We start from the raw sequence: 17,546 nt of genomic DNA, 5'->3' as shown, positions 1-17,546 counted from the left end.
AGCGGCAGGGCAGAGATTGGCTGGCGAGTGCAGGCAAAACCAGATCGCGGGGATTTGGGGCCGCCGAGCTGCCCCGGGCTCAGGAGGCGAGCGATGTGGGGGAGGGGGTGGGCTTGGGCCTCCAGAGACTCGTGAAACCCTGCAGTGACCTCGGTGGAAGGCGTAAGGAGGGGTAGGCCTGGCCTCTCGCACCCTCCAGGATCGGGGAGGGGGCGTCTGACACCCCAGGGCCCTGCTGCCTCTTTCTTCTCTCTCCCTCTTTCTCTCTTCTCCACCACCGGCAGAGAGACACCAGAGAAAGACAGGCCGAAAGGGAAAGAAGGGGGTGAGATGGCGAGCCAGACGGAGTTCGAAGAACCACTCCATTCTCTCTGGTGACTTCAGGGAATTCTCAGCGCTGGCGCCAAGCGCTCTTAACCATGTGCGTCAAAAATGCGAGGCTGGCAAAGCTTGTCGCCTCTAAAGTTCCGCCCCTATCTCGAGGCCGTTGGCCCACAATAGAAGTGCATTTCACCCTCCACTTGCTCCCATTTCGGAGTCCGGGAGCTGGGGGCGTGGGGATGTACAGGGCGGACTAAGAGAGGACCGCGCTGGCTGCGGACACACAGACACACACATCCCAAGCCTTGGGTTTCTTAGCCCCCTAGGCCTTGAAATCAAACCTTTCTCCGCTCCTTTACACTCAAGGAAGCTCTCCACCCAGAAAGGGTAAAAGAACATTCCACCCAAGATTTCCATCCATCCGGGCAGGGACGGCCCAACTCCCTGCCCCCCACCCCAGAAGCGAGAAACGTGGGTTTGGGGAAGCCTCTGATCCAGACAGGGAACCTGTGGTAACATACCAATTCGGCGACAGGTCTGATTCGGAAGACGCCTCCCTCCCCTTCACCCCCGCTGAGCCCCCCTCCCCCCCCCACACCCTACCTGAACTGGAACCAGTCACCTCGCCTCTGGGGTGGGGGCGTATCACGGTTTGTTTTACAAATTCACCCCCGACTTCTGGTGAGATAAGTCCCCGGGTGGAGAAAGGACTGAGGCACGAGAGAGATAGGTGAAATGCCCGGAGAAGATACAAGGAGGGCGCGCCTCCCCCTACCAGCTCTCCCAGGGCCGCCGAGGTGAGGGCAGAGGTTCGGCCGGGGCAGGCCCAGAACCTAGTCCCTCGCCGCGCTCCTTCCGTCCCGATCTCCATTCTCTCCTCTACACTCACGCACACATTCAGGTGGAACTCGGGGAGCCCGGATTCGGATAGAAGACGAGATCTAAAAGGGCTGGCAAATGCATTTCAAAAAAAATCCCCGAGTCCGCCTCCCGGGGTGAGCGCAACCAGGGCCGGAGGCGCAGGCTGTGTACGTGTTTGCGTGTACGTGTTTTCGCGCGGGTGGCTCGGTCCCGGGGTGCCCGCGCGTGTCCGCGCGCGGGAGTGGCGGGGCGCTCGGGTCCCCGCCCACGGCTTCGGGTGGGGCCCGGGGGAGAGGGAGCCCCCGCACGCGTGTGCCCGGGAGCCCGCGAGCCCAGGAGCCGGGAGCCCGGCGCCGAGAGCCACCCGAGCTCGGGAGCCCTTCAGCGGCGGCCCGGCGGAGCTGGGCTCCACGTGGGGCCGGGGAGCGCGCAAGCCCGGAGTCTCGGCGCTCGGCGCTCGCCCCTCCGCCGCTGCCGCCTTTTGTTGCGGCCGGCGGCCGAACGGCAGCTCGCCGGGGGCTCGGCCGTCCGCCTGGCCCTCCCGGGGCCGCGGCGAGAGGGTGAGCCGCAGAGGGAAACGGCCGCGGCGGCCGGCGAGGAGAGGCGAGCCGAGCGCGCGAGAGGCGAGCGCCCCTGCCCGGCGCCCGGCGCGCTCTCCGCCTTCCTGGCCCGGCTCGCTCGCTCCCTCCTCCTCCCCCTTCCTCCCCGGGCCCTGCCTCCTCCCTCGATCCGGGGCTGGATGACTGAGGCATTTCAGACGTGGGCTGAGCCAGCGCGAGCGAGCGAGCTCAGGGGCTGCAGCGATCTCTCGATAAGCCACCTAGAGGCGACTCTGTGCGCGCTCCCCAGTGGCTCCCCGCCCTCCCTCTGATCATGTTGACATATTCACAGGACAGGCAGTAGTACCGATGCGGCGCTGCGACGTTACAGTTTCCGACACCTTCTTTTTATAACTCGGCTCTATCCCCCAGCACTCGACCTGTGAAAACCACGCCTATGCAGCAACACAATTGGTCCGAAAGCGTCAAAGAGCCAATCAAGAGGCCTCCGGCTCCCCGCAGCCCACAGCACAGCCCGACCTTCTAGAGCCGCCGTGCAGACGCCCGGGGAATTCTAGAGGCGGAGGAGGGTGGCGCGGAGCTCTCGCTCGCTCGCTCTCGCTCCCTCCCTTTCCTCGCGCTCCCTCTCCCGCTCCGTCCCTCTCTCCCTCTCTCCTGTCTCTCCCTCTCTCTCCCTCTCTCTCTCCCCCTCTCCCCAGTTCGTTCCCCCCACTCAATCCTCCCTGCCCTGCGCGTCTGGACGCAGATTTAGGAAGCGATTTCGCTCACGTTTTAGGACAAGGAAGACAGGCGCGGGAGAGGAGCGCCGCGGGACTCGGATTGCAACCCAGGACACCCTCCGGAGGCTCGGAGCAGAGGAAGGAGGAGGAGGGCGGACGGAAGCCAGTTTGCAGTTCAAGTTTTGATAGCGCTGGTAGAAGAGAGCTTGAATCAGAGATTTTTTTTTTTTTTTTTTTTTTTTTTAAAGGCGAGAGACTTTTCCGCTCTCTCGCTCGCTGGCGGAGCCGGGTCTAGCGCTACAGCAGACGCCTCCAGAGAGAGAGAGGGAGAGGAAGAGAGACAGGGGGGCGGGGAACAAGGAGAAGAGAAGGTAAAAAGTCTCTCGGAGCTGAGTCGTCCGCAATCGCAACAAAGAACCGGGGGCCGGGGAGCGATTCCTGGGACCGGGGGCTGAAGTGTCGATTCGGCTAAGCGGCGGCGCTCGGGCGCCAGTGAGACCCTGCTCGCTGCTCTCGCCTGTGAAACCGACTTCCAGGAGCGGCTTTTTAAAAAACGCAAGGCACAAGGACAGTCACCCAAGCGACTATGTCTCCTGATTTCTCGCCTTGCCCTCTTTAAAAGAGGCATTCCCCCTTCCCCAAAAGACACTTCCCCCCCTTCCCTAGGGTGCTTTAGTTGTGACTCCCCCCCTTTTTTTCTTTCTTTCTTTCTTTTTTTTTTTCTTTCTCAAACTATGTGCTGCTGTTAAAAACCAAAACAAAACCAAACAGCAGCTGCGGACTTGTCCCCGGCTGGAGCCCAGCGCCCCGCCTGGAGTGGATGAGCCTCTCCATGAGAGATCCGGTCATTCCTGGGACAAGCATGGCCTACCATCCGTTCCTACCTCACCGGGCGCCGGACTTCGCCATGAGCGCGGTGCTGGGTCACCAGCCGCCCTTCTTCCCCGCGCTGACGCTGCCTCCCAACGGCGCGGCGGCGCTCTCGCTGCCGGGCGCCCTGGCCAAGCCGATCATGGATCAATTGGTGGGGGCGGCCGAGACCGGCATCCCTTTCTCGTCCCTGGGGCCCCAGGCGCATCTGAGGCCTCTGAAGACCATGGAGCCCGAAGAAGAGGTGGAGGATGACCCCAAGGTGCACCTCGAGGCCAAAGAACTTTGGGATCAGTTCCACAAGCGGGGCACCGAGATGGTCATTACCAAGTCGGGAAGGTAAGCACGTAGCCGGGCCCCCTCCCCCAAGCTAATGGAGGTGTTTTCTTCTCCCCCCCACCTTACCTTTATCTCTCTCTGTTCCCAGAATACCCGGTTTGCCGGTTACTCGGGCTTAGTCAAAACTTAGTTCCCCTGGAACCAGGTACAGACATTCCCCGGCCCCTGCCCCACGGGTCGGAAATTTCAGCTTACCTGGCCCTTTGCAGCCCTAGTTTTTCCCACCTCGGTCCGCACCCTGGATTCCCTACAGGCTAGATAGGATTTTTCCAAGGCACTCAGACATCTCCTGCAGGAAGAAAGAAAACCACCCCATGGCAGGAAGTTCGCTGTTCAAACCTTTCTGGAACATCCTTATGTCTTTGTTGATGTTCTGGGTTTTGTTTGTTTCATTTTGTTCCCAGCGAGAAAAACTTCACTGCCCTTTTCTTTTGTGTGGTAGTGGGAGACCCCGAAGCTGGCTCTCCATTTGCCCTTTCTGCTCTCCAGCCTAGCCTCTGGGTCTGCAGGGGGGCCTGCGCTGGCCTCCGGCAGGGTCACAGAGAAATGGAAGGGCATTTGGGTTTGTTTGTCTACACTGCTTCACGTGTCCGTAATCCGAGGGAGAGTTTAGGCAATTTTGGATAATTAAGATGATGTTTGCAGATCCAAGGCCCCTGGAGAGACACATGCTGCTTTTTTCTATATTACCAACCATATTTTATATAACGAAAAGGTCCTTGCCTGACCGAAACCTGCCTGTCCCTTAAAATCAATGATTTTTTTTTTTTAATGGCATTGAAGTCCATCAAGGCATAGTGTTGGAATAATAAAAATAAACTCCCTCTCTTGAGGGATGTCTCGAGCTTTCGGTATCTTTCCTAGCAAAATGAGGCCAAAGCTGGGCATAAACATTCTCTAAACCCAGAAGACGTTACCTCGGTTTCGCAGCGAAGTGCTTCCTTTCGAGTCAGGACCGTGGGTTGCCACCGCTTCTGGGAAATAAGAAGCTGTTGGTGGTACAGCCTTGCCTTTCGGGACGGGCCCGAGCCAGGGGAGAAATGTGGTTAGCAGCATGCCAGGCAGATTGGTTATCAGGCCCAGAAGTCCACCCCAAACTACAGAATTCGTTTTGAGAACTCACTGAAGGCCAGTTTCATTTCCCCCAGAGGCGGGTTCGCTGCTCCGTAGCAGGGAAGCTGGACGTTTATTTCCTTGATAAATTTAACTTTTTCTCAGCAGTGGCGAATTCTAGCCTTGACTGACCCCACTTTAAGTAAAATCCTACCCCTAGCTGTTTAGAAGTAGACACTCCGGGGACAGGGGGGAAAGGCCAGAATTTCTCTGTAAAGAGGGCCATCTGTGAAGTCCTACAAGAGGAAAAAATTGTGGAGAGATTATTAGACGCTGTAGAGAAAGGGAGTGCCATAATTCACTTGTTTTGAACCTTGAGACATTTCACCGTGGAGAAATTGAGGGTGCTTAACACTTCTGTCGTGGAAGGATATAATATTGCCCTCAGTGGCCTTCCTCTGAAACAGAAACTCCTCAGTCAATCACAGGAGAAAGTTTTGAATCTGATTGAAATATTTCAGGGTAAACAGGGACTCAAACCCAAGAGTCTGAGCCATTTCTTTTTCTCTTCCCTTGCTGTTGTAGGCGAATGTTTCCTCCATTTAAAGTAAGATGTTCCGGGCTGGATAAAAAAGCCAAATATATTCTGTTGATGGACATTATAGCTGCTGATGACTGTCGATATAAATTCCATAATTCTCGGTGGATGGTGGCTGGTAAGGCTGACCCTGAAATGCCAAAGAGAATGTACATTCACCCAGACAGCCCGGCTACCGGGGAACAGTGGATGTCCAAAGTTGTCACTTTCCACAAACTGAAACTCACCAACAACATTTCGGACAAACACGGATTTGTAAGTTTCACCGCTCAGTAAAATTTTCTCTTTCTTCACCTTAGCAAAGGCAGCGCTTCCCCTGGCCTTGTAAAATCACCGGTTTCTGCTCAGACTTCTCCCTTGCCCTCTGTTGCTAAGTGTAGCAAAAGTTGTTCCATCGGAAACAGAGCCAGAGAGAGGATTCCGGGGTGTTTCTCTTTGGATAATGGAAGGCCTGGCGCTCTAAAAGAAACGAGGGCGAGAACACTCACCACTCGCGTTCTGTGGCAATTCCAGGTCTTGGTAAACGCCTGACAGTGAAGTTAAAAACCAATTGTTAAGCTACAAAATCAATTTTAAAGTTATGTGTCTGCCAGGAATTTGTTTTGAGCTATCCTACTTCTGTTTGGAAACGAGCCTCATTATTTCTTGGGCGGGGGGTTAAGGTTCAGAGCCCTGGCTACGTTGGTTAAAAGGGTGTGAGTACATTTTTGGAAAGATTTTTTTTTTTTTCTCCTCCGAAAAAAAGAAACTCGGGCTTAGGTGAAAGTCAGGTTTGCTAGAAATGAGACGGAGCTCTCCAGGATAAAAATGATGTGCATGTTGGAAGTGTATGCATGGAGTCAGTGGGAGAGTCCTTAGAAACTTTGAGGAGACTGGAATTGCTTGTAAAAGTCAAGCAAAACACCTTTTGCCCCCTGCCCCTCCCCCTCCCCAACATTTCAATAAAATAAACCGAGTGATAAGCGAGGAATAAGCAGAAAGATTAGGCCCAGGAAGATGTGAATGACGCGGAAATATCTTCAGCGGGCAGGAATTGCATTTGAAGCCTTTGATTTGATTAAGGCATAAATATTCCTCTCTAGAGTTCAACCTTTCAGGGCTTTAAGTGGATTGGGCTCGTCAATTAGTGGGCGCTTAAAGGACTGAATCATTTTGTAAATTAAAATGCATGTTTTTCTCTATCTTTTAAGACTTTGGCCTTCCCAAGTGATCACGCAACGTGGCAGGGGAATTATAGTTTTGGTACTCAGGTAGGCTAGGGTTCAAGGTACGAACGGACCTTAGATGGTGAGGGTGGGGGGGACCCTTTGGAAACCGAGGAGCAGTTTGGATTCTCCAGAAGATAACATGTGTGGAGCGGAGTGTGCCCAAAGAGGTGCTCCGAGGAGAGGAGGTGGGCTCCAGATAAGCTTGGTACCCTTCGGTGGGGTAGATGTCAGCCTGGCAGGGGTCCTAAGGTCCCGTTTGTCTCACTAAACCTTTTTTTTTTTTTTTTTTTTTTTTTGCTGTGTGTCTCCCCTCTCCCCTGCGCGCCCCCCCCCCCGCCCCCCGCAGACCATATTGAACTCCATGCACAAATACCAGCCACGGTTCCACATCGTGAGGGCCAATGACATCTTGAAACTTCCTTATAGTACATTTCGGACATACTTGTTCCCCGAAACTGAGTTCATCGCCGTGACAGCATACCAGAATGACAAGGTAACCAAAAGTCGCTTTTTCTTTTCCACGGTGATATTTTTCCCCTCACCTTTAAGCTGCCTGGGGAAGACGCTGAGGGATTTACAAAAGAATTGGGATGGGAGAGGCTCAGTTTTCTTCTGTGATTTGACCTTCAGGGGAGCTTTTGGAGGGGAAGGGGCTCTGAGCGCGTCCAAGAGGCAGGGAACACACAAAACAAAACAAAAACTTGACCAGCTAGGACTCCAACTCGGAGTGAAAACATGCCAAACTAACTTTGCTAGTGAGCAGCTCCTATAACCGTGTTGCCACCGGCTTCCCCACTCCTGGCTTTTTCTTGTTTGTTTTGAGGCTCAGCTTCCTCTCCTTCTGGAAGAAGCATCAAAAACCAGGTTCCAGGTTCTAAAGGCACCAGCTAAAAAGTTAAGGCAAAAGCCATTTGGGATATCCTGGGAGGAGAATCCCATTGGAGAACAGATTTTCTCCCCTAGCCAGAAACCCTGAGTAGCTGGTCTGGTTTTTATTACCTTTTATGCTGCTGTGTTTTTTATGGTGTGTGTGTGTGTATGTGTGTGTGTGTGTGTGTGTGTGTGTGTGTGTGGTTGGAAAAACCTCCTCTGATCACAGGGTCATGCTAATCGAGTTGTCTGAGGCTTTTGAGATGAGATGACCAAAGTCATCCCTTCATTTGAAGGTTTTTTTTTTTCTCCCTTGGGCCTGAAGCCCAGATTAGAAGTACCCCCAAATGGACCAGCAGGCAGCACCTGATATGTCAAGTTATGCTGGCCTGAAGGTCATGGGCATGTGCACCGAGAGACCCGGGGAAAGTGAAGCTTGCTGATTCCCCAGCTCCCAGCTTGACTGTCAGCAGGCTGTTCTGGGGGTGGGGGCAGCAGAGGACCCCTGCTCTTCTGAGCCTTGTTTCCTTTTGCCTTTGAATACGTTGTCCCCATGGGTGGGTCCTCTGACTTTCTAGATCTCTCTCTTTTTTTTCCTCTAAGGGAAGGGATTTGAAAGATTACATACTATGGCATTTTGCCCCAGCGTGCAAATGCACGCTCCCTCTAGACCCAGAATCCTGTGAATCTGAGTTGTTAAAGTAATAACAAAACATAGCATTTTTGATGGGACAAAGAGGCCACAGGCCTTCTCCAACCTAAGGGGGGGGGGTGGCAGAGCATATAAATGAAAACAAATGTTTCCAGTGGTCATTCAGTCCTTTGACATCTGTAATTGTCAATATTGTAATTCCTCAACCCTCCTCCCCCCCACCGACCCCAACCCAGCAAAAAAAAATAAATAAATAAAAAATAAATAAATAAATAAAAAATCAAACCCACTCTGGCACAAGAGCAGCGAAACCCCATAAATCATTTTATTAGATTCACAGAAAAGTTTGGAGTGTATGCTGTGTGTGTGTGTGTGTGTGTGTGTGTGTGTGTTTGTGTCTGTGTGTGTTTGGGGGCAGGATTTACGCCATAACATATTTTATGATGAATTGCACTCTATGAAAAAAAACAAAATGAAAGCATAATTTTAAGATCTACAGGTTGTCTCTTTTGACAACTTTGACAGTCTTTCCATTTCTAAACCCAAGCTCTCAAGGCTGCCTGCAGAACAGAATGAGGCATTTCCCAGACGGTATAATTTCAGTCTGGAATCCCTGCTGTGGCTTCCTATGGGAGGTGTAAGCCATGGTGTAGATCCTTGATTTTTCTCCGGGTCCCCTCCACCCTTACAACCGTTATTCCTCTCCCTTTCTCTTTAACCTGACATATACGAATGACTTCTTTTGGCTAGTCCAATTTCTAGTAGACTAAGTTGGGGGGGGCGGGAACTCCCCCCGAAACATTCTAGAAAATGAAGCCAATGTCTCTTTCTTGCTTGTGTCTCCTCCTCTAGATAACTCAGTTAAAAATAGACAACAACCCTTTTGCAAAAGGTTTCCGGGACACTGGAAATGGCAGGAGAGAAAAAAGGTGAGTGGAGACCCTTAACCAGTATTTTCTCAGGTAATTTGGAGAATTATTTCCCTTGGACCCAAGCCTCAACTGTTAGAAGCGGGATGCAGGCACTTATATTAAGAAGGTGTGTGTGTGTGGAGGGGGGGGTGGTGGAAAAGAATTGACCGCCTCTCTGCTACCTGCTTGCAAGGACACGAACTAGGCCACACCATCGCGGTCTCTGGAAGAAAAGTGTCAGGGATAACAGATCATAGACAGTCGCCTATTCATTCCTAATGAACTTCATCCCAGCCAGGTCCCAGGAAAGGACTAAACCATTCACAAAATGCTTTGGAATTTTTGCAAACTTGTCTTGCAAATACGGTCCGACAGAACTGAGGCCCCTTGAGAAATCTAGGATGCTCTCCTTCATGGGTATACATATCATTTTGCATGAAGCAGACAGCTGGATAGTATATGGAAGCGGCTCTCCCCTCCCCCACCCGCTTTCAAAGAATTTCCAAAATCCAGAAGATCAGCCCAGATTTTTAACCTCTCCCCTTGCGGGGGCGGGGGCGGGGGGCGGTGAGCGTTAAAACATAATGTCCAACATCCACATAGATTTTTATTTCCCCCCTCCGGTTACGATGGGTATGTCGGTAACATAACACAATTAAAGTGCACCATGAAATAAGCAAGTTGGCAACCGCGGTCTTAGCAACCAGTGGGGAGTTTGGAGGCTGTGTGTGTTCACCAGCTGGGGCACCCAGTTCACCCTCCTTCTGTGAGGCCGGCCGTTCAGCTGTCTGTGGCCCGTGCTCTTGCCCTAATGAACTGCTGATCTTGAGTGGAGCTGAAGCCTTCTTCCTCCAACAGCCTCCTCCCCTCCGTGCCACACTCAGGCCTCCTTACAGGCCCCAGAACAATGCTCGGGTCTCTGGCTGCCTCGGGGCAAGCAGGTTTCAGAGAAACCGTGGGTGGTGGGCAGGGTGAGGTGTGCCCAGTGCGCCTCTTTGGAGAGGGTGAGGCGGACAAAGAGGGGAAATGTCTGTTCCGCTCTGTGACGCTGGGTGTGGGTTTCTGGCACAGAAAACAGCTCACCCTGCAGTCTATGAGGGTGTTCGATGACAGACAGAAGAAGGAGAATGGGACCTCAGATGAGTCCTCAAGCGAACAGGCAGCCTTTAACTGCTTTGCCCAGTCCTCGTCTCCAGCTGTCTCCACCGTAGGGACATCGAACCTCAAAGGTAGGACCTGATCGCCTCCAGTCTCTCCACTCCAGGTTTGGGGGTGGGGGGGGGGGCGCGGCTGGGAGATTTGGGGGGGGGGTGGGGGTATCCACCAGGGACCCTGCCCTTCAAAAACTTCAGATGCTTCTTCAAGTCCCTAAGCAGGAGCCACAGTTCAAAGAGGGTGGCCAGGTGTGTCCCCGTCCCTCAGGTGTATAAAGGAGAACTCCGAACCCCCTTTCTGCAAACCTTGGTTTGGCTGAGGCCGGGGTGGCTGTTCCCTCTGGGTGGGGCCATCTTTGAAAACTTGCGCGGAGCACGTCTCTGTCTCTGTCTCTCTCCCTCAACTCTCTCCAAGCTAGCAACAAGCTAGCAACTGGTGACTTTTTACTATCTTTGAGCTCTAGATTAAAATGTATTTGGCCTGAGGCAGGGGGGGGGGAGGGGGGGCAGGGAGGGGGTTCTCTGCCACCTGGAACAGGGACAGTGGCCGAGAAAATGTCCAGCCTTAGAGCCAACAATGGGAAAACAGCACTGGGGAAGCAGAGGAGGCCCTGGGGATCCAAGTAGGGAGAGTAGGGGAGAGAGAGAGCAGCGGACAAGATGCTTCGAATCCCCAGTTAGTTCCTGTGTTTAAAGAACAAGAATTATTTATTTGGAAAGACACACACACTCTCTCAGTGGGAAGAAACCTGTTTTTAAGTGAATTAAAATGAAAGTCCATGATGACTTCAGTCCATTTAAACTTGAAACATAAAATAGGATCCCTTTTTCTTTTCCTTTTTTTTTTTTTTCCCCTGGGGGGAGACCCACAGAGGGTGTAGTGAAAGAATCTGTGATTGTCCCAGGGTGGGTGAGCGGGCTGCCCCCATCAGTCTGCGGGGACAGGGGCAACAGAAGGTTCCAGTTGAATGTGTGTGTGTGTGGAGGGAGGGTGTGGATTTCTGCCACTGCCACCAGGGCAGGGTTCAAACGGATCCTTCTGGAAGAATTCACAAATTTCTGGAAGGTGCCAATCTTGGACACTCACTGCACAAAGACTCTGGATAGTAACTAGGAGGTGTTCCTGAAGTGAGTTTTAGGATACGTTTAATTCTGTTTCTAAAAAGTGAAGGCAGTGAACTGGGGAAAGGCGGGTAAAGGCTTTGACAGGGTAGGAGCTCAACGCTCGATTGCAAAAAAACAGTAAAAGTCCACTAGTGGTTCGGGGGAGGGGGAGTTCTGTGGGGAAGGGGTTCAGTTCTATGTAAATATTGTAAATTGAGGGTTAGCTTAGTGGATCGTCCCAGGAAAGTTGTGAGGTGTCATCACTCCCACTTTGCGGATGAGAAAACTGAGGCCCGGAGAGGTTAAGGGGCCGGCCGGGGACCACACAGCTAGTACATGGCCCGAGCTGGGATTCAGACCAGGCAACTGGAGTTCCCCGCTGGCCCAGATTGGAGCTCACGCCCTTCCGCTTGGCTTTTGTGCCCCTCCTATGGTAGATCTGTGTCCCAGCGAGGGGGAGAGCGACGCCGAGGCCGACAGCAAAGACGAGCACGGCCCGGAGGCCTGCGACGCGGCCAAGATCACCACCACCACGTCGGAGGAGCCGTGCCGCGACAAGGGCAGCCCCGCGGTCAAGGCGCACCTCTTCGCCGCCGAGCCCGGCGGCCGGCCCCGGGACAGCGGGCGGCTGGACAAGGCGTCGCCCGACTCGCGCCACAGCCCGGCCACCATCTCGTCCAGCACCCGCGGCCTGGGCGCCGAGGAGCGCCGGAGCCCGGGCCGCGAGGGCGCGGCCACGTCCAAGGCCGAGGAGGCGCGCGCGCTGCCGGGCAAGGAGGCCTTCGCGCCGCTCACGGTGCAGACGGACGCGGCCGCCGCGCACCTGGGCCAGGGCCCCCTGCCGGGCCTCGGCTTCGCCCCCGGGCTGGCGGGTCAGCAGTTCTTCAACGGGCACCCGCTCTTCCTGCACCCCGGCCAGTTCGCCATGGGGGGCGCCTTCTCCAGCATGGCGGCCGGCATGGGGCCCCTGCTGGCCACCGTGTCCGGGGCCTCCACCGGCGTCTCGGGCCTGGATTCCACCGCCATGGCCTCCGCGGCCGCGGCGCAGGGACTGTCGGGGGCGTCGGCGGCCACCCTGCCCTTCCACCTCCAGCAGCACGTCCTGGCCTCGCAGGTAATTAGGGGTCATCCACGGGGCTCTCCAGACCCTCCCTCGGGGTGGCTCTGCTTACCCCACCCTGCGTGCGATGCCAGACCCCCACCAGGCCCCCTGGCTTAGGAGCCCTAATAATAATAATTAATCATAATAAGAATTGCTAGATCGAGGTTTATCTCACTGACTCCGCAGAACCTGACACTCCCTCCCTCCCCCCCCCCCAAAAAACTTCAAATTTTTTTCTAAGTTAAGGGCTGTTTCTAGTAGAGTAGGAAAGCAGTAATCATGCTAATGGCTCTATCTGGCACTTCCGTTGTGGCGGTCTGTTCTGCTTTCAGTGGCACTGTTGTCACCTCCCCTTTATAGACGAGGTGGCAGAGGCCCAGAGATGTTGAGTCACTTATCCAAAGTCACACAGCCTGTAAGTGGTGGGGCAGAGGCGCTGACTTCAGGACCTTCTTCAGGGTCTATGATGTCAGCTTCAGAGCTCTAATGCCTCTCCAATGGCTCATAGCCAACGGCCCCGCCAGGAATCACACAAGGGGGGGACCACGGCCTGGGGAGGGGCAGGGACTGTTTTTGGGGGGGAGTTGAGTCTTCTGCCTTTCCTTCCAGTGGGAAGCTTGTCCCCTGTCCCTCACCCCAAGCAGGCCAGCCTGTCCCCCAAAGGGTTAATGGTTTGTGCCTGTGTGGGAAATGTCAGAGGATAGGGGCAGACTTCTTCGGCTGGCTGTGGCAGGCCTGGCGGCCTCTTATACGGGTCAGACAGCTGTGCCGGGGTGCAGGGCAGCTGGGGAGAAGTCGGGCCCGCTGGAAATGCTCTGAACCCAGCGAGAAAGGTTCTGTGGGGTTTTCTGCACGCCCTTGCCTTTGTTTTGTCTGAGTACATTCGTCTCCCTTCTCTGAGCCAAGAGGCAGGGTTTGCTCCCCTCTGGTGGGGGGGGGGGGGAGGGAGGGGAGGAGGGAACTGAGAACAGGGCTGGCTTCTGGCCCTTCCCCTTGCTCCCCTCTCCTTCTGGAGACCCTGTCCTGGAGGGGCTGCCTGGGCAACCAGGTAGGTAGTCAGGGTACCTACCCCAAGGCAAAGGACAGAGAGAACTGGCCCAGGGCAGGGGGCCTAAATTTTAAATTCAGCTTCTGGAACTTGAAGCTGAGTGGCTTCCTGTACCCGTGGGGCCTACCTCGGTTTCTCTACCTGTGATACCAGTGTATCAGGCCAGATGATTTCTTTGTCCCCGTTTAGAGCAAACACCTTTCGCTCCCCCCACCCCCAATTGCCTTTAGCAAGTGTATGTCCCATAATTTATACCCTTTGCTACCTTTGTGGCTGGACTAGCCTGCAGCCCCATTTATCAGGTGCACCGACTGACCCCAGTGGGAGAATTTCTAACAGTTCTGTTGGTCAGGTGCCCCATGTAGCGCGTTGCGGGCCTTAGCCCATTCACTATCCAAAGTCCCAGTAAGGGTACGAACTATCTCGTATATCCCTGGGGTTTTTTGTTGTTGTTGTTGTTGTTTTTCCTCCATAAGAAAGCTGGGGCACAGGGAGTGAAGTGGATCTAGAGAAGGAAAGCTGAGTGCCCCAGCCCCAGAGATTAATGACTTGCCCAAGGCCCCAAGGTTGGGGGGAGGGGGCAGGTGGACGGTCGAGGTTGGCTCCTCCCCGCTGCGCAGGCCCTGCGGGCCGATTCACCGCCTGCATTTCTCTTTCTCCCCGCAGGGCCTGGCCATGTCGCCTTTCGGAAGCCTGTTCCCTTACCCCTACACGTACATGGCCGCGGCGGCGGCCGCGTCTTCGGCCGCGGCCTCCAGCTCGGTGCACCGACACCCCTTCCTCAACCTGAACACCATGCGCCCGCGGCTGCGCTACAGCCCCTACTCCATCCCCATGCCGGTCCCGGACAGCAGCGGCCTGCTCACCACCGCCCTGCCGTCCATGGCCGCGGCCGCGGGGCCCCTGGACGCCAAAGCCGCCGCGCTGGCCGCCAGCCCGGCCTCGGTGGCCGTGGACTCAGGCTCGGAACTCAACAGCCGCTCCTCCACGCTCTCCTCCAGCTCTGTGTCCTTGTCGCCCAAACTCTGCCCGGAGAAGGAGGCGGCCACCAGCGAACTGCAGAGCATTCAGCGGTTGGTCAGCGGCTTGGAGGCCAAGCCGGACAGGTCCCGCAGCGGGTCCCCGTAAAGCCCTCCCTAGAAAAAAATCTCTTCATTCCAGTCTCCAGTCTGCAGTGCACTTTGTCGGATGTAAAATAAACCACGGGCGCGCCGTGGGGTTGGCCCTTTGTGCAGTCCTGTCTGGGAAGGGGTGCCGGACTCCTCGAGAATGTGCTAGAAACAGGCCCTGTCTTCTTGGCGTGGTTTATATATCCAGGATCTGACTCAGATTCTGGGGCCCAGAAATGTCTGTTGCCTTGAGCTGTTGGGGTAGGAGTTAAACCATTTATAGCCACAGCACCTCCCGCCACAAGGCTGGTCTGGTTGCTGTGGGGAGAAAAAAAGGTAGCCAGGCCCACCAGGAGGGGAGGTGTTGAAAGGCTCCTCCCCCAGTGCAGATTTATATATATATATATATTTTTTTTCCTTCACCGTGTCAAGTAGAAACAAAAACAAAATAAAAAAAAATATACTGGGGACAAATGAATACGTTAACATGATTCTGTTTGTGAACATTAAAACTTTATAGTGACTTGCATATCAGTTCTAAATAAATGACTGAGCAGCATTGTTTGGGGAAGGAAGTCCTTGCCATCCTTCTTTGGTCTCTATTAAGGAAATCTGTGTCTTTTTAATATTCTTGTGATGTTTTAAGAGCCGCTATAGGTCTCTTTTTGCATGATCCACAGTAATGTATTTGTGGTTTTTATTTGAATGCTTGCTTTTAGAGAGAAAAGAACATGAACCCATACTTCCCCCGCCCCCATTCTCTACCCTCCAATTGGCAATCCCAAGGGGGGGAGGACTTAAAGGGAAGGGGTGGGGAGAACACACACACACAAAGTGAATTTATTTTATCTCATCTTTGTAGCAGGATTTATGTCTCAGTTAATTCTCTTTCCTCTATATGCAATAACAAGGTTTTAAGAAAAATAATAAAGAAGAAGTGAGACTATTAGACAAAGTATTTATGTAATTATTTGATAACTCTTGTAAATAGGTGCAATATGAATGCTCGGAAAATTAAACTTTAATTTATTGACGTTGTACATAGGTCTCTGTAAATAGGATCGCAGCCGCCTGGTTTTGTGTTCTTGTTTTCCTTTCGTCAATTTTATTTCAAGGCCACAGGATCGCTTTTAAAACTAGAAAACACACTTTCTGCACCGACACCAACAGACTTTGAAAAGAGCTGTCTGAAAAAAAAAAGTTTTTTCTTTTTTAGTGTCCAAGAATGGGGGGGGGGGAAGCACCATTGTCTATTTCACCCCAAACTGGGGAGGTGTGCAACTTACCTTAAGTTCCTTAAAATATAACACCCTAAGAGTGTTTCTGAGATTGCTTGGGGGTGGGGAAGGGTGGGGGGGACCGGGAGTGCAGAGGCTGTGGATTGATTTTCTAATTTTTCTTTTGTATTTGTATTTGCTAGTCTGGTTTCTTCAAAACGAAGTGGGATTGACTACTGTCTTCAATATTGATGGTGTTTTGAATTGGTGCCTATAGAGCTATATTCCCAGTTCACGAGTCAGGTGCTGAGGGATGGTTTAAAGACAAAAATTCATGAAGGTATATTTTGTGTTATAATTGTTGATGAGTTCTTTGGTTTTCTGTATTTCTTCCCCTCTCTTTAAAAACAGCATTGAAATTTCAATAAATTTTTATTGAAATGTCCCTGGGCCTCGTGTGAAGTGCTTTCTTTAGAAAACTTTTCTGCAAGCCGAGGCTTCTGTCCCCTCTTGCTTCCTCAGTCCCCTTCCCTTCGCCTTTAAGTAATTAAGACCGCCCCCACGGAACCCAAATGAGCTGTCACTCAAGTTCCAAAGCTAAAAACAAAAGTCCCTTACTGGGGCGAAGGGAGCCGCTCCGATCTGAAATTACTTTTCCTTTAAATCAGGGAGCAAAACGAGAGACGGGAAGAGAAGACTGATTAGAATCGGGTTGAATTGCAATTTCAGATACTTAAGTTTTAATGGAAAAAGAATGCTCCCCTCCCCAAGTCCGGGGTTCCCACACGAGTCCGACCAAAAATACGGTCGAGGACTGCGAACGTTTTCGTTTTAGGCTCGCTCTCCCTTTTCACGTCCATCCGGAAAATGCAAGTCAAAACTATCTCTTTGCATCAATGTGCAAAAAAAAAAAAAAAAAAAAGTGAGATCTCGCCGCCAGACCAGGCTGGGCAAGGCAGCGACCCTCCCGGGTGGTGGGAGACCTGGCAGGGCCCCAACGTCCCCCGTGTCTCTGCTGGGACCCTGCTGACCCAGGGCTCCCCAACGTGCGTGCGGAATGCGGCCAGCTCCGCGCAAACTTAGCTGTGTCACGCGAGGGGGAGGCAGGTTTTCACCGCCAGGGAAAGGTAATTCGAGGGCGCATAGTTGACCCCCTCCCAGGGAAAAGTCACCCAGGAGGCTGACACCCTCCTCCGGCCCTCCCCTCCAGCCAGCCTCCAGGCTGTTTGGGGAGTTGCCTTTTGAAGTTCAATTTATTTTTGAAACATTCAATAAAAAATAGCGAGGCCGTGACAGCCTTTTGGTCTCCTAGTGTCCCCACCCCCACCCTCGCCGTGGAGGTGTATTTGTGCGGGGGGGGGGGGGGGTGGGAAGGGGGCGGGCAAGGGAAGGTTCTCGAGGCCTTTTCTTGCCCTGGGGGCCGTGACGTGAGGACCCAGCCGGAGCCTGCCTGGCGGCTGCCTCCCTCCCCCTCCCTGGAGCCCGCCAGCCCGGCCCCAAGTCCCTGTCACCTTCGGGCCTCTTGAATGGCCGGCAAGGAGGATCCCTCTCCCCTCCCTCCTCCCGGACTTGGAAGGGGATCGAGGTCGGGACCTTTGGGGGGGGGGGGAGGAGGGAGTGGCAAGCTCCTTGCATCTCCAGCCAGGCACGTGGGGCGCCACACACCCTCTCCAGTGCTGTCTTCCCGGGTGAGAGGGCAAACGACCGGGGGAGGGGGGGGGCTTATAGGGCCTGGGGACCTTTGGGGCCCTGGCTCCCCGCAAGGCTGGGAGATTTGCGGGGTGCGCGCCCACCGGGGCCGGCTTTGGGCCCAAGGATTCGGCGCGGAGCCCGCGCCCCTGGAAGGTGGC

The 17,546-nt window shown here is 53.8% G+C and overlaps 1 protein-coding gene across 2 annotated transcripts; it reads left to right on the top strand.

Annotated features, from left to right (window-relative positions):
* The first annotated feature begins 1,934 nt into the window (after positions 1 to 1,934).
* TBX3 (T-box transcription factor 3) lies at positions 1,935 to 16,141 on the top strand. Of its 2 annotated transcripts, XM_043557687.1 has the most exons (8): positions 1,935 to 3,670; positions 5,309 to 5,576; positions 6,512 to 6,571; positions 6,876 to 7,022; positions 8,904 to 8,980; positions 10,034 to 10,191; positions 11,658 to 12,334; positions 14,037 to 16,141. In XM_043557687.1, the coding sequence occupies exons 1-8, from the start codon at positions 3,282 to 3,284 to the stop codon at positions 14,496 to 14,498; spliced, it is 2,238 nt and encodes a 745-aa protein (XP_043413622.1). In that variant the 5' UTR covers positions 1,935 to 3,281; the 3' UTR covers positions 14,499 to 16,141. The 2 variants fall into 2 exon arrangements, with proteins under 2 accessions (XP_043413622.1, XP_043413623.1); XM_043557688.1 differs by lacking the exon at positions 6,512 to 6,571 and having other exon boundaries at positions 1,939 to 3,670.
* Positions 16,142 to 17,546: the final 1,405 nt, after the last annotated feature.

This window comes from Prionailurus bengalensis, chromosome D3, assembly GCF_016509475.1.
Source record: "Prionailurus bengalensis isolate Pbe53 chromosome D3, Fcat_Pben_1.1_paternal_pri, whole genome shotgun sequence".
Taxonomy (NCBI): domain Eukaryota; kingdom Metazoa; phylum Chordata; class Mammalia; order Carnivora; family Felidae; genus Prionailurus; species Prionailurus bengalensis.
The sequence above is the reverse complement of the archived record's forward strand: the minus strand, read 5'-3'. Positions and strand labels throughout refer to the sequence as shown.